At 40.0% G+C, this 13,658-nt stretch overlaps 1 protein-coding gene across 2 annotated transcripts in view; it reads left to right on the forward strand.

Annotated features, from left to right (window-relative positions):
- RNF157 (ring finger protein 157) overlaps nt 1-13,658 on the forward strand; it is a 149,604-nt gene that overhangs the window by 117,099 nt on the left and 18,847 nt on the right. For both annotated transcript variants that reach the window (XM_036757343.1, XM_036757342.1), the window contains exons 4-8: nt 8,185-8,331; nt 8,750-8,867; nt 11,765-11,831; nt 12,157-12,200; nt 13,586-13,633. In XM_036757343.1, coding sequence (XP_036613238.1) covers nt 8,185-8,331; nt 8,750-8,867; nt 11,765-11,831; nt 12,157-12,200; nt 13,586-13,633 — 424 coding nt within the window. The remainder of the gene's footprint in view (nt 1-8,184; nt 8,332-8,749; nt 8,868-11,764; nt 11,832-12,156; nt 12,201-13,585; nt 13,634-13,658) is intronic.

The following is a 13,658-nucleotide window of genomic DNA, read 5'->3' on the forward strand; positions in this document are numbered from 1 at the left end:
AGAACCAGGAAAACATTATACACAACCACAGATATATAGATTATCTGATGACTAACCCTGTCAGACTTTGCTCTTCTCAGTAACACAAGGTGCAAAGACAACCCCAAAGGGCTCACGTTGGAGAATGCTATCTACATCCAGAGAAAGAACTATGAAGTATGAATGCAGATGGAGGCACACTTTATGCTCACCTTTCCCCCCCTTTTTTTATCTCTTTTGTTTTTGTTTTTGGGTTTTTTTTTTGGTTCTCTTTCTTCTTTCTCATGATTCTTTCCATTGGTCATAATTCTTCTCCACAACTTGACTAGTGTGTAAATTAATTCAATGCAAAGTTATACGTGGAAGATATATCGGATTCCATGCCATCTTGGGGAGGGAGGGGGGGAGGGAGGTAAGAAAATCAAATTTATATAGAACCTAGTGTTGTAACTAAAAATAAAAAAAAATAATAAAAATTTTAAAAAATGTACAGCTTTTCTTTTTAGGGTATATAAAAAATTTGACTATAACTTTCAAAGCAGTCCTGCTTTATTTCTTCCTTTTGGTTTTCCTTTTGTTTTCCTTGCATTTTAAAAAGTTTTAATGACCCTTTTTCTTTTCTTTTTATTTCTATTTTTTGCCAACCTTTTATTCCCCCCAGATTTCAAAAAGAAAAAAAAATCCTTATAACAAATATGCATAATTAAGCAAAATAAATATCCATATTATCCATATCTGAAAATGTATGTCTCATTCATCATTGGTGCTCTGGGATCATGATTGGTCTTCTGACCAATCCTTTTATTCAATAATATAGCTACTAGGCATATATAATCCCAAAAAGATGAAAGAACCCATATATACAAAATACTGATAGCATAGCAACACTTTTTGTTGTGGCAAAGCATTGGAAACAAACTGAGTGACCGATGATTGGGAAATAGATGAATACATTATTGAATATGAATGTAATGGCGTATTATTGTGCTGTAAAAAATGACAGAAGGTACAGTTTCAGAAAAATCTGGAAAGATTTGAATGAACTCATACAAAGTGAAGTGAATAGAGGAAGCAAAGAAGGGAATAAGCATTTATAGTGCTAGTTCTGTATAATGCTATAGTTCTAGGCACTGTGCTAAGCACTTTCCAAATATTATCTCATCTGATTCTCACAAGAACTCTGTGAGGTAGGTACTATTATTATCCCCATTTTTCAGTTGAGGAAACTGAGGCAAACAGAGGTTAAGTGACTTGCCCAAGGTAGTAGGTATCTGAGGCTGAATTTGAACTCAGGTCTTCCTGACTTCAGGCCCAGGTTTCTATCCATTTCTATCCACTGCACCACCTAGCTGCCTCAGAGTAGAGGTTCAAGAGATTGTTTTGTTGTTGTTGCTGAGTTGTTTTAGTCATATCTGACTCTTTGTGACCCCAATTGGGGTTTTCATGGCAGAGATATTAGGGTGGTTCCTTCTCTAGATCATTTTATAGATGAGGAACTGAGGCAAACAGGATTAAGTGACTTACCCAGGATCACACAGCTAGTAAGTTGAACCCAGATTTGAACTCATGAGGATGTGTCTTCCTGATTCCAAGCCCAGTGCTCTATTTATAGTGCCATCTAACTGCAGACTCAGGAAAACTTCATTTAATGACAACATTGTAAAGGATAAGACCTTTGAAAAACTTAGGATGTCCAGTCATGATTTCAAAAGACCAGCATTAAAGTATGCTTCCAGCTGTCTGGTGGAGAGGTGCAAGAGTAGACAGTAGGTGCATAATTATTGTGGTAATTGAGGTGGGGCTTTTTTTTACTGTTTTTTCTTTTGGAACACTTAGGTAGTCAAGTGCATTTGATGAGTCTGGCCTTTGTGTCTTTGATTAAATCCGGAGTCTTTGATGATCTGCTTACATCAAGGGAAAGCCTACTTCACATAGGTTTGAGTCCCATGGTTGCGATGCCCTTTGACCCTGAACAGGGTATGTAAACTCAGAGGTTAGTGTTTTGCTTGGGGCTGTCATTCACTGGAAGAGTGTCTTGTGATTTGACCAGTCAAGACTCTGGGTAACCATTAAGGAGCCGCTCAGCTTGAAAACCAAGATGTTGGTGCCTCTCTCTCTGATAACTATGTAATTCCCTGGTCAGGCAGCTAGAGGCCTGTCTGTGGATAACTGTGTGTATTTGCTCTATTTATATAATGTATGCTTGTAATTTCTGTTTGTATTTGTTCTGAAGTTCAGAGTGCTGGCTTTTCCCCCTGAACTAAGTGAATGATATATGTATGTTTGATTAAAGTGAGATTGTAAACCCCTTAAAGTTGCTTTCCTTAGAAAAGCAGATCAAAGAACGTGTGCTAGCAGCCCTTCCTGTGTGCTCGTTGTTGGTCTTTCACCTGCACAACAGCTGCTAGCAATATTGTTGTTACAATAATGAGACATGCATTTTCAAATGAGAGAGAGAGATTAATTTTTTTTGCTTTATTGCACATATTTGCTGCAAAGATATGCTTTATTGGGAAAGGGTGGGAAGAAGTTGTAGAGAAGAGTGGAGAGGTAGCAATAGTGATGTTAAAAAAAGAAAAAAAGGTCAATGAAACATTTATAAAATACAGGAGACTGGAAGTGCAGACAAGAAAGGGTATTAGTACAGCCTGTTGAAATTTAACACATCTTTTTCTAAAGAATTGTGATAGATTCATTATTTCATATATAATCCTCTTTATAGTCTTCTTTAAATGTGGAAATGCTCATGTTTGGTGATGATTTTCTAACTTTAGATCTAGTCTTTTGCTAATACTTTATTCATTATTTTTGCGTTTATATTCATTAAAGATAGTGTACTATTGTTTTCTTTCTCTGCTTTATCTCTTCCTGGTTAGGTTTCAGGATGATGTTTGTCTTATAAAAGTATTGTGGTAGGATCTCTTCTCTCCCTATTTTTGCACATGATTTTTAAAATGTTGGAATTAATTGTTCTTTTTGTTTGACCAGAAATCTCTAGATTTTAGCTATGACATTCCTGGATATTTTCAGTTTGGGTTTTCTTTCAGGAGGGTATCAGTGGATTCTTTCTTTTTTCATGTTGTCTCCTGGTTTTAATAGATCTGGGAAGTTTACTTTTATGATTTCTTCAAATTTTTTGTTTCCTTCTTTTATTTAGGGAGTTCAGTGATTCTTAAGTTATTATCTCTCCTTGACCAGTTTTACATGTCAGTTGTTTTTGATAGTAGATGACTTATATTTTCTTCTATTTTTTCAATCTTTTCACTTTGTTTCTTAATATTTCTTATTATGTAATGGAATCAATGAGTTCTGATTACACTATTCTGTTTTTCAAGGTGTTACTTGGGTAAAGTTTTCTCCCTTCTGTTTTAAGCAATTCTCCTACAACTTTTTCCTTCAGAGCTCTTATTTCTTTTTTTCTTAATTTAATATATTTAGTTTTCAGCATTGATTTTCACAAGATTTTGAATTACAAATTTTCTCCCCATTTCTAGCCTCCCCCTCCCACTGCAAGACAGCATATATTCTGGTTGCCCTGTTCCCCAGTCAGCCCTCCCTTCTGTCATCCTACTCCCCTCCCATCCCCTTTTCCCTTCTTTTCTTGTAGGGCAAGATAAATTTCTACGCCCCACTGCCTGTGTATCTTATTTTCTAGTTGCATGCAAAAACCTTTTTTTTTTGTTTTTGAACATCTGTTTTTAAAACTTCGAGTTCCAAATTCTCTCCCCTCTTCCTTTCCCACCCACCCTCCCTAACAAGTCAAGCAATTCAACATAGGCCACATGTGTTTCGTTATGTATAACCCTTCCACAATACTCATGTTGTGAAAGACTAACTATATTTTGCTCCTTCCTAACCTATCCCCCTTTATTGATTTTTCTCCCTTGACCCTGTCCCCTTTCGAAAGTGTTTGTTTTTGATTACCTCCACCCCCATCTGCCCTCCCTTCTATCATCCCCCCTTTTTTATCTTCTTCCTCCTTCTTTCCTGTGGGGTAAGATACCCAATTGAGTACGTATGGTATTCCCTCCTCAGGTCAAATCTGATGAGAGCAAGATTCAGTCATTCCCCTCTTCCCTGCCTTCTCTTCTCTTCCTACAGAACTGCTTTTTCTTGCCACTTTTATGTGAGATAATTTACCCCATTCTATCTCTCCCTCTCTCCCTCTCTCAATATATTCCTCTCTCATCCCTTAATTCGATTTTATTTCTTTTAGATATCTTCCCTTCATCTTCAACTCACCCTGTGCCCTCTCTCTCTCTCTCTCTCTCTCTCTCTCTCCATATATATGTATGTGTGTATATATATATATATATATACACATATATATACACACACACACACACACATACATATATACATACACACCCACATATATATACATAAACATATGTGTATATATATATGCATATTCCCTTCACCTACCCTAATACTGAGGTCTCATGAATCATACACATCATCTTTCCATGTAGGGATGTAAATAAAACAGTTCAACTTTAGTAAGTCCCTTGTAATTTCTTTTTCTTGTTCTTTTTCTTGATTGCCTTTTCATGCTTCTCTTGATTCTTGTGTTTGAAAGTCAAATTTTCTATTCAGCTCTGGTCTTTTCACTGAGAAAGCTTGAAAGTCCATATTTTGCCTTGGAGCATGATACCCAGTTTTGCTGGGTAGGTGATTCTTGGTTTTAATCCTAGCTCCATTGACCTCCGGAATATCATATTCCAAGCCCTTCGATCTCTTAATGTAGAAGCTGCTAGATCTTGTGTTATTCTGATTGTGTTTCCACAATACTCAAATTGTTTCTTTCTGGCTGCTTGAAGTATTTTCTCCTTGATCTGGGAGCTCTGGAATTTGGTGACAATATTCCTAGGAGATTTCTTTTTGGGATCTATTTGAGGAGGCGATTTGTGGATTCTTTCCATTTCTATTTTGCCCTGTGGCTCTAGAATATCAGGGCAGTTCTCCTTGATAATTTCTTGAAAGATGATATCTAGGATCCTTTTTTGATCATGGCTTTCAGGTAGTCCAATAATTTTTAAATTATCTCTCCTGGATCTATTTTCTAGGTCAGTGGTTTTTCCAGTGAGATATTTCACATTGTCTTCCATTTTTTCATTCCTTTGGTTCTGTTTTATAATATCTTGATTTCTCATCAAGTCACTAGCTTCCACTTGCTCCAATCTCATGTTTAAGGTAGTATTTTCTTCAGTGGTCTCTTGGACCTCCTTTTCCATTTGGCTAATTCTGCCTTTCAAGGCATTCTTCTCCTCATTCGCTTTTTGGAGCTCTTTTGCCATTTGAGTTAGTCTATTTTTTAAGGTGTTGTTTTCATCAGTATATTTTTCAGTATTTTTTTGGGTCTCCTTTAGCAAGTCATTGACTTGTTTTTCATGGTTTTCTCACATCCTTTTCATTTCTCTTCCGAATTTTTCCTCTACTTCTCTAACTTGCTTTTCCAAATCCTTTTTGAGCTCTTCCATGGCCTGAGACCAGTTCATGTTTTTCTTGGAGGCTTTTGTTGTAGGCTCTTTGACTTTGTTGACTTCTTCTGGCTGTATGTTTTGGTCTTCTTTGTCACCAAGGAAAGATTCCAAAGTCTGAGACTGAATCTGGGTGCGTTTTCGCTGCCTGACCATATTCCCAACCAACTAACTTGACCCTTGAGTTTTTCAACGGGGTATGACTGCTTGTAGAATTAAGAGAACTATGTTCCAAGCTTGGGGGGATGCACCAGCTCTGCCACTCCAGCATTCCTCCTTTCCCAAGAGCCCCCAACACAGACTGGACTTAGATCTTCAGCAGGCTCTTCACTCCTGCTCTGATCTGCCACTTAATTCCTCCCACCAGGTGGGCCTTTGGCCAGAAGCAACTGCACCTGTAGTTCTGTAGCTGTCCTACCTCCGCTGCCCCTGGGGCAGTGGCTGAACCCCGAACTCCTTTTTTCACTCTGTCCCCAGCAGCTTTTTCCACTAACCTTCTCTGTTGTCTTTGGTGTTTGTGGGTTGAGAAGTCTGGTAACTGCCACAGCTCACTGATTCAGGGCGCTAGGGCACACTCCGCCTGGCTCCTGGTTTGGTTGGTCCGCGCTGCCCACACTGGGCTCGGCTCCCCTCGGCTCCCCTCCGCTCCCAGCTCTGTGTGGGATAGACCTCACCCAGACACCGTCCTGGGCTGGAGCCCTGCTTCCCTCTGCTATTTTGTGGGTTCTGCAGTTCTAGAATTGGTTCAGAGCCATTTTTTATAGTTTTTTGGAGGGACTCGGTGGGGAGCTCACACTAGTCCCTGCTTTCCAGCCCCAATCTTGGCTCCACTCCCCAGAGCTCTTATTTCAATTCTAATTTAATTTTTATCTATTATTTCATTTTTCTACCATTCTTGTCCTTTTTCCCCTCTGTGGCACTATTTGTGCTTCTTGTAGAGTTAACTCTCTTCTACTTACCTTTTAGACTTCCTTTAGCCCATCATATTTATTGATTTTGTTTGATATATTCTTCTGTTTACTCACATTTTCTTGGCTGCAGTCTCGCCCCCAGCACTTGTAGGCTTCAGGTCCATTTGGGTTTGGGCCTGACATTCCTTGTATAACTCCTCTCTTAGCCACTGCTGCTTCTGGTTGTCTTTTTGTGAAGTTCTGAATTGGATGGAGGGACTTTCTTGTGTTTCTCTTTGATTTTCTCTATTCTGTTTGGGATGATTTTTAGACATTCGCTGGAGTGTCTATGGGAGAATTGGGTTCTTCTGTACCCCTTCACATTATCACCCTAACATTAAGTGTGAGATGAATTGCTTTGTTTTTTTGTGGTGGGGCAGGAATTTGTACTTTGGCTACCAGCTGCTCTTTATTTTTTGGGGGGAGGGTGGAAGGCTGGGTTTGCAACCTAAAAGAAAGAGTTTCTTCTGAAACTCTGGCATCCTAGGGGCAAGGAGTTGGTAGAAGGCTCCTTGTAGCCCCCAGGGATGTTCTTTTAAGGAGTCAAAGGGAGAGGACTGAATACTATAACTTCTATCCAGACAAGGTAGGGGTAGAGGTGTGGAGGTGAGAAGAAGGCATTTTCTACTCCTGAGGCAGTTTCCTGCCCTGGACCTAAATCACAGTATATGAATATAGTAGAATATTAAAGTGCCATAAAATAATAAAAATTAATTCTCTAGGGAAATATGTATCTAGTTCTTTCATATAAGGTTGTTGTAGTATGAAATCAGCAGGACCAAACATTTTCTAAAACTACATAAGAAAAAGAAAAGAAAAGAAGGAAGCAGCTGAATTTTAGGCAGGCCTGGAACACAGAACAAAAGCATGTTATTTGCTGGCTGGTTGATTGTTCATTCTTTGGATTCTTCCTCATTAAAGGCTGGGGGTGAAGGAGAATGATGTAAATTTTTGTTCCTTGTTTTATATGTGTATTCATTTTTTCCATGGATTGTTACTTTTATAATTAAAGAAGTTTTAAATAAAATATTGTTCCCACAACCAAAAACAGTGCTCCAGATGCGGCCTAACCTGGCCAGAATACATAGAACCGTCATCTTCCTTGTGTTGGGCATTGGGCTTATGTCAGTGCAAGTTAAGATCTGATTACTGCTTTTGGCTGTCATGGCCCACTATTAACTCCTTTGATTACAGTAAAAATCAAATTAATTCTATTGTTTAACCTCTTCTCCCTCAACCCTATACTTCTGAGTTGATTTTTTGAACCTGTGTGTTGAGCTTTACATTTGCTTCAGCATTTCATTGAGATTCTTCATCGTTGTATAAGGGTAACTCTAGGTTTTTAGAGACGATGCTCTCCATGACTTCTGCCCAACTAGAAAGACATCCAGTATGGATATAGCAGTAGACTGTATGCCTTTTGTCAAAAGGTCAGCTTCTCTGAGTTTGGAGAGGTTCAGAGTGATACATTGTTTAGCCCCAACAACTCACCAGCCCGTCTGTGAAAGCCTAGAGTCTAGTCATAGTGGCAACAGCTACACTAACAAATCAGGGATCCTTAAAGTAGGACTTTATGTTTATCGCCGTTGAATTTCATTTTAAATGATTTTGGTTGTTTTTCTAGTTGCACATGACTTATTTGCTGAACTGATAAAGAGAGAATCCGAGTGTCCAGATGTTCTATGAGCCCTGGCCTACAATTTAGGAAGCATGTAGCACAGGATTTTCTAGGGTCTGGGGAACACAGTAAGTTCTCATTCTCTGAGGTCTTCTAGGTGCACCGAGGAAGTGAAAACCCCTGGAGAAGAGGTCAGCAAAGCCAAAGTCCACTACAATGTAGAGTTCACATTTGACACCGATGCCCGGGTGGCAATCACCATCTATTATCAGGCCACGGAAGAGTTCCAGAATGGCATAGCCAGGTAAAAAAGGGATGAAAACCAAATGAGCCCCTTCCTCTAGAGGTAAATTAGATATAGCCCAAGTCTTAAACTACTACCAGTAGGACATTTTCCCTCCTGACTAAAATCTACTTCCTGAGCTGACAGACCTGCTCTTTTTCAGTACCATCTTGGTTCAGTGCAAGGTAGCAGTATGGCTCCTTATGTCATCTAGATGATGTAACAGACTTAATCATTCTTTCTGAGGGCACATAGGTTGAGTAGAGGAATTCTAATGACATAACCAGCCAAAGGCAAAGGAAGCTTGTGATAAAACAGGTTCTCTCTTTTATTTTCCATGGGTTGGGACTGAACATCACTAAGAAGCAGAATGAAAGAGAGGGAAATGTCAAATATATCTGGACAAGATGCTGACTTGACCCCCTCCTCTGATCTATAGCTACATCCCAAAAGACAGCAGCCTTCAGTCAGAGACTGTGCACTATAAGCGAGGAGTGTGTCAGCAGTTCTGCCTGCCCTCCCATACTGTTGACCCATCTGAGTGGGCTGAAGAGGAGGTAAGTTGTCTCTTGTCTAAGTGTCTTGGGGACATGAGCCACAGGGGAGAATATAAGGCTAGCATTTCCTGATGGAGACTCATGAGCTCCCAAGAGCAAACTTGAGCATTGGCTTCTGCAAGTAAGGCATATTGTGTTTTTGGATGTGTTGGATTATGTCACACCACTTACACACCCAAAGATATATATATATCATATCCTTTTATTGTATCATAACATCCTATCATTCCATCTCTCTTTATGCCTTTCCTTTTAAAAGATAGAATAAAACTTTTATTTTTTACATAACCAAAATTTTTCCCCATATCCCTTTCCCTCCCCTTCACAGAGTTTCCCTATATCTTTCTTACCTCTTTTCCACCTATTTGGAATCCTCACAATCTTCAAACTCTCCATCCTTCATTACCTTTCTGGGCCATCACCCATACTCTAACTTCACTTTCTTCTTTCTTTATCTCAAACCTGTAGTTAACCAGTTCAACTCCAGCCTGTCCACTGTTCTCAAATCCCTTGTGATATCACCACTTTTGCTTTTCCAGACCTTGGATAACTCCCACTGTCTACTTGCCCCCACTCCTAATCATGTGTTGTTGAATGGAGCTAGAGGAAATTAGGCAACCAAACCAACCGGATCCACCACAGATTTAAGTGATCTAATCTCATTTGGGCCCTCTCCACAGCAAGACAATCCTTTCATTTCTCCCTGATTAATTCTCTTTCACATTCCTACAAAGGCTGTTCCAAACCTCCTTTCTCCTCAAGTTTCCCATGCTGTTCTCTCTTTTACTGAGAAAAAAGACTTTGCAGTGAACCTCTCTTCTCTCCTTCTCTACATTTTAAAATCCCTAGAATCATTCCTCATTCTTCCCTCCTTTCCTCTATTTCTGATGAAGAGGTGACTTTTCTTCTCCAAGGCCAACCTCTTTACATATATCCTTCATCCCATTCCATCTTCTCCAGTAAATTGCCCCGAACAATTATCCCTTTTCAGATCTTAAATCTCTCCATATCTACCTACTCTCCTTACTACCTACAAACACAGCCATATCTTTTTCCAAGCCTGGAAAATCCCTCACTAGACCTTTCCATCTCCTCAAACCATCATATTAGATTTTTCTTCCATTTCTTAGCCAAACTTCTAGAAAAATCTCTCTTCCTATACATGTTATCTCAATTTCCTCTCCTCTCACTCATTTTGCAAATCTCTGCAGTCTAGCTTCCAGTCTCACCACTCAACTGAAACGACTTTCCAGAATTACCAATAATCTCTTAATTGCCCAATGTTATGTATGATCTTTTCTCAGTCCTCTTTGTAGCATTTGACATTCTCTCCTTCTAGATACTTTCTAGAGACCCACTGGGTCTTTGTGAAATTGCTCTCTCTCGGTTCTCCTCCTCTCTATCTGACCATGTTTTCTGTCCCTTTTGCTGGATTATCATTCATACCACACCCCCTAATTCTGGCTATATTCTCACAGCTCTGTTCAAGTTTCTGTTCAAAGTCGTCTTCTCTCTCTCTATGTTATCTGATTCAGTGACCCACATCAGCTGCCATTGGTTTAATTATCTTCTCTAAGCCAGTGATTTCCATATCTCTACTCAATCCTAGTCTCCTAAATTCTAGGTTGGTAGAATGCATGGTGAATATTTCAAACTGGATTTCCCCTAAGCACCTCAAACTCAGCATGTCCAGAAACAAATTAATGTAGCTTTTCCCCCAAACCCACTCCTCTGTCAAACTTCCCTGTCTAGAGCACCACTCTTCTTCCAGTCCCCCAGGTTGGCAATCACAGTGTGTTACAGTTAACTCCTCACTCTCTGTCACTCCACATATCAGTCGCTAAATCTTGTTCTTTCCACTTCCAGAACATATTTCACAGGTAACCTCTTCTTTCTACTTATCACTTCTCACCTCTGCTATTGCAGTGCTCTCTTAATTGATCTCTTTGCCTCAAGCTCATCCCCTTTCCAGTCCATACTTCATAAAATGCAGATCTGACCATGATCAAAATCCAACTCCATTGGTTCCCTATTTCTTCTCTGGTCAAATACAAGCACTTTTATTTAATTCATAAGGCCTTTACAACCTGGCCCCAACCTACCTTTCCAACATTATTATGTATTACTTTAGACCCATGGACTTGGTGGTGCATTAGATTGTAAGCTCCATGAGGAGCTAGGCACACAATAGGTGCTTAATAAATGTTTATTGACTGAATAATGGCCAAACAGACTTTGCTGTTCCTCATGTCATTTCCCATCTCTACGTGTTTATACTGAATCTCCCCCATGCCTGGAATGCTCTCCCACTTCACCTCTGCCTCTGAGAAGCCTTATTTATTTCAAGACTCTTCTCAAGCACCGTCTTCTAAATGAAGTCTTCCCTGATTCCCTCCACCTGATAGTGCCCTTCGTCCCTCCTAAAGATTTACCTTTTATACGATTTTGTATATCCTTATATGTGCATGTGGTCTCACTTGGTAAGATCTGTGAGGGCAAGGCCTATTGCACCTCTCTCTTGGTATCTCTGGTGCCTAACACAGTGCTTGGCACACAGTAGGTACTTAATACATGTTTGTTGATTGATTGATTGATGTATCTTTTTCTCTGCAGCGTAATCTTTTGATCAGCATGTTTTAAAATTCTTTAAAATAGCAATGCTGGAGGGAGTCGGGGCGGGGCTTAAAATCAGAAAGGAATTTTAAAAAGAGCTTTCTTGGAAATAGCTAAATGGAGAACAGGGACTTGTTCTGAATGATGACACTTAAGGCTTCTAGATGGGGATGTCCCTTTATGACCTATCATAAGAGTGTTTGGCCACATGTCACATATGACTAGTATATTTAAGTGTCTCAGCTCCTCATTCTGTGCATCCGTTTGCTCTGCTCACTCTGCAGCTGGGTTTTGACCTGGACCGAGAAGTCTACCCAATGGTTGTCCATGCTGTAGTGGATGAAGGCGATGGTACGATGGGATGTGGACTCTCTTTCTCTGTATAGTGAGTGCTCTCTTGTGGTGGGTGCTGCCCGCCACAGCTGCTGCTGCCCCAGGGTAGCATGCCTTTTGTAAGTCATAAGATCAAACAGGGTTTTCTTCACCCTCAACTGTCAGAATTTTAAAGGTCCTCGGACTGATGTGACTTGTATTGTCATATATTAGTCTCTCCCCCACCCTACCACGCTGTGATCGCTTGGCAGGTTCTGGGTTGGGAGCATCATTAGTGAGATGGGGATGCCTGTGTGTGGAATCTGGCTTTTCTTTCTTCACCTAATGTCTTTGTGTCTTGCAGAGCATTTTGGACACTGCCATGTACTGCTCGCCACATTTGAAAAGGTAAGTAAACCAGCAAGACCTCTCCTCTTCTTGGATTGAGCTAAGTATTAATAACCCATTTCCCTGCCCCTCCCCAAAGAAGGCCAGTGTCCAGGCTCTCTGAGCTCCAGTAGACCTAACTCTGGGGCTGGCTGTGTTGTTTTCTGTGTTGTGTTGACTGTTTCATTTTTATCCTTATGTCTTGAGTGCTTGGGACAGTAGTTGGGCTTTTAGACTCATTTTATTTATATATTTGGTTTATATACCACTTTTATTTCTGAGTATATTCTTCCTCCCCACCCCAAGTTTTATAACAAAGATTTTAAAAGAAAGGAGGGTAAGAAGAAAAGCAGTTCAGCAGAACCGGTCAGCACATCATGTCTAAGAGTATTTGCTGTTTTTCCCATCCAGGGCTCCTCTGCAAAGAAGGAGGGTGGGACATTTTCTCAGCTCTTTTCCAGGGCCAAACTTGGTCATTTTAATTACAGAGCTTTCAGTTTAGGGTTTTTTTGTTCTTTCCATTTACATTGTAGTACATATGACTAGTCATTTCGTTCTCCTATACTGTTTACCTCATTCTGTATCGGTTCATCTAGGTCAGGGGTGGGGAACCTGGGGCCTCGAGGCCACATGTGGCCCTCTAGGTCCTCAAGTGAGACCCTATGACTGAATCCAAACTTTACATACAAGTCAAAATCAAACAAAATCAAAACATTTGTTCTGTGAAGTTTGGATTCAGTCAAAGGGCCTCACTTGAGGACCTAGAGGGCCACTTGTGGCCTCAAGAACACAGGTTCCCTACTCCTGATCTAGGTCTTTCCATGTTTCTCTGGATTCTTTATATTCTTATTTCCTTATGATGAATTTCCATTATATTTTTGTAGCCTTCATAAATATGTATTGAATCAAATGTGTAAGATTGAATATGTAAGAGTAAATAAACATCTGCTAGTACCCCCCAAAAAACCCTGCCTACTTTGCGTTTATAAATTCAGTAGTGTTTGTTTTCTATTTATTCTGTACATATTTAATCCGTACAAGTGTTGTAGTAGATAAAAGCTGACCTTGAAGCCAGGAAGACCTGGGTTCCAGTCCTGCCTCTTACACAGACTGGCTAAGTGATCCCAAGCCAGTCATTTAAGCTCTCAAAGCTTCAGGCAACTCTTTAAGACTTTAAATTTCAGAAAAGGTGCTGATGATTGCCAGGACCAAAGAAATCACAAGACTAGTCTGTCCTTCTGTTTATTCTTGGTATACTTACATAAGAGCATGGCATCTCCTTTGTCTTTGTGTCCCCAGCACCCATCACAGTCCCTGACACATCACAAGCCTTTATTTAAATGCTACGTTGATTGACCTCTTCTTGCCTTTTCTTCCCTGTCATGACAATGATCTTTTCATTTCAGCACACAGATGGCACTTTCTGCGTAAAGCCCCTGAAACAAAAACAGGTGGTAAGTGTTTGAAGGCCAGGACCTC

The sequence above is a fragment of the Trichosurus vulpecula genome, chromosome 4 (assembly GCF_011100635.1).
Source record: "Trichosurus vulpecula isolate mTriVul1 chromosome 4, mTriVul1.pri, whole genome shotgun sequence".
Classification (NCBI taxonomy): domain Eukaryota; kingdom Metazoa; phylum Chordata; class Mammalia; order Diprotodontia; family Phalangeridae; genus Trichosurus; species Trichosurus vulpecula.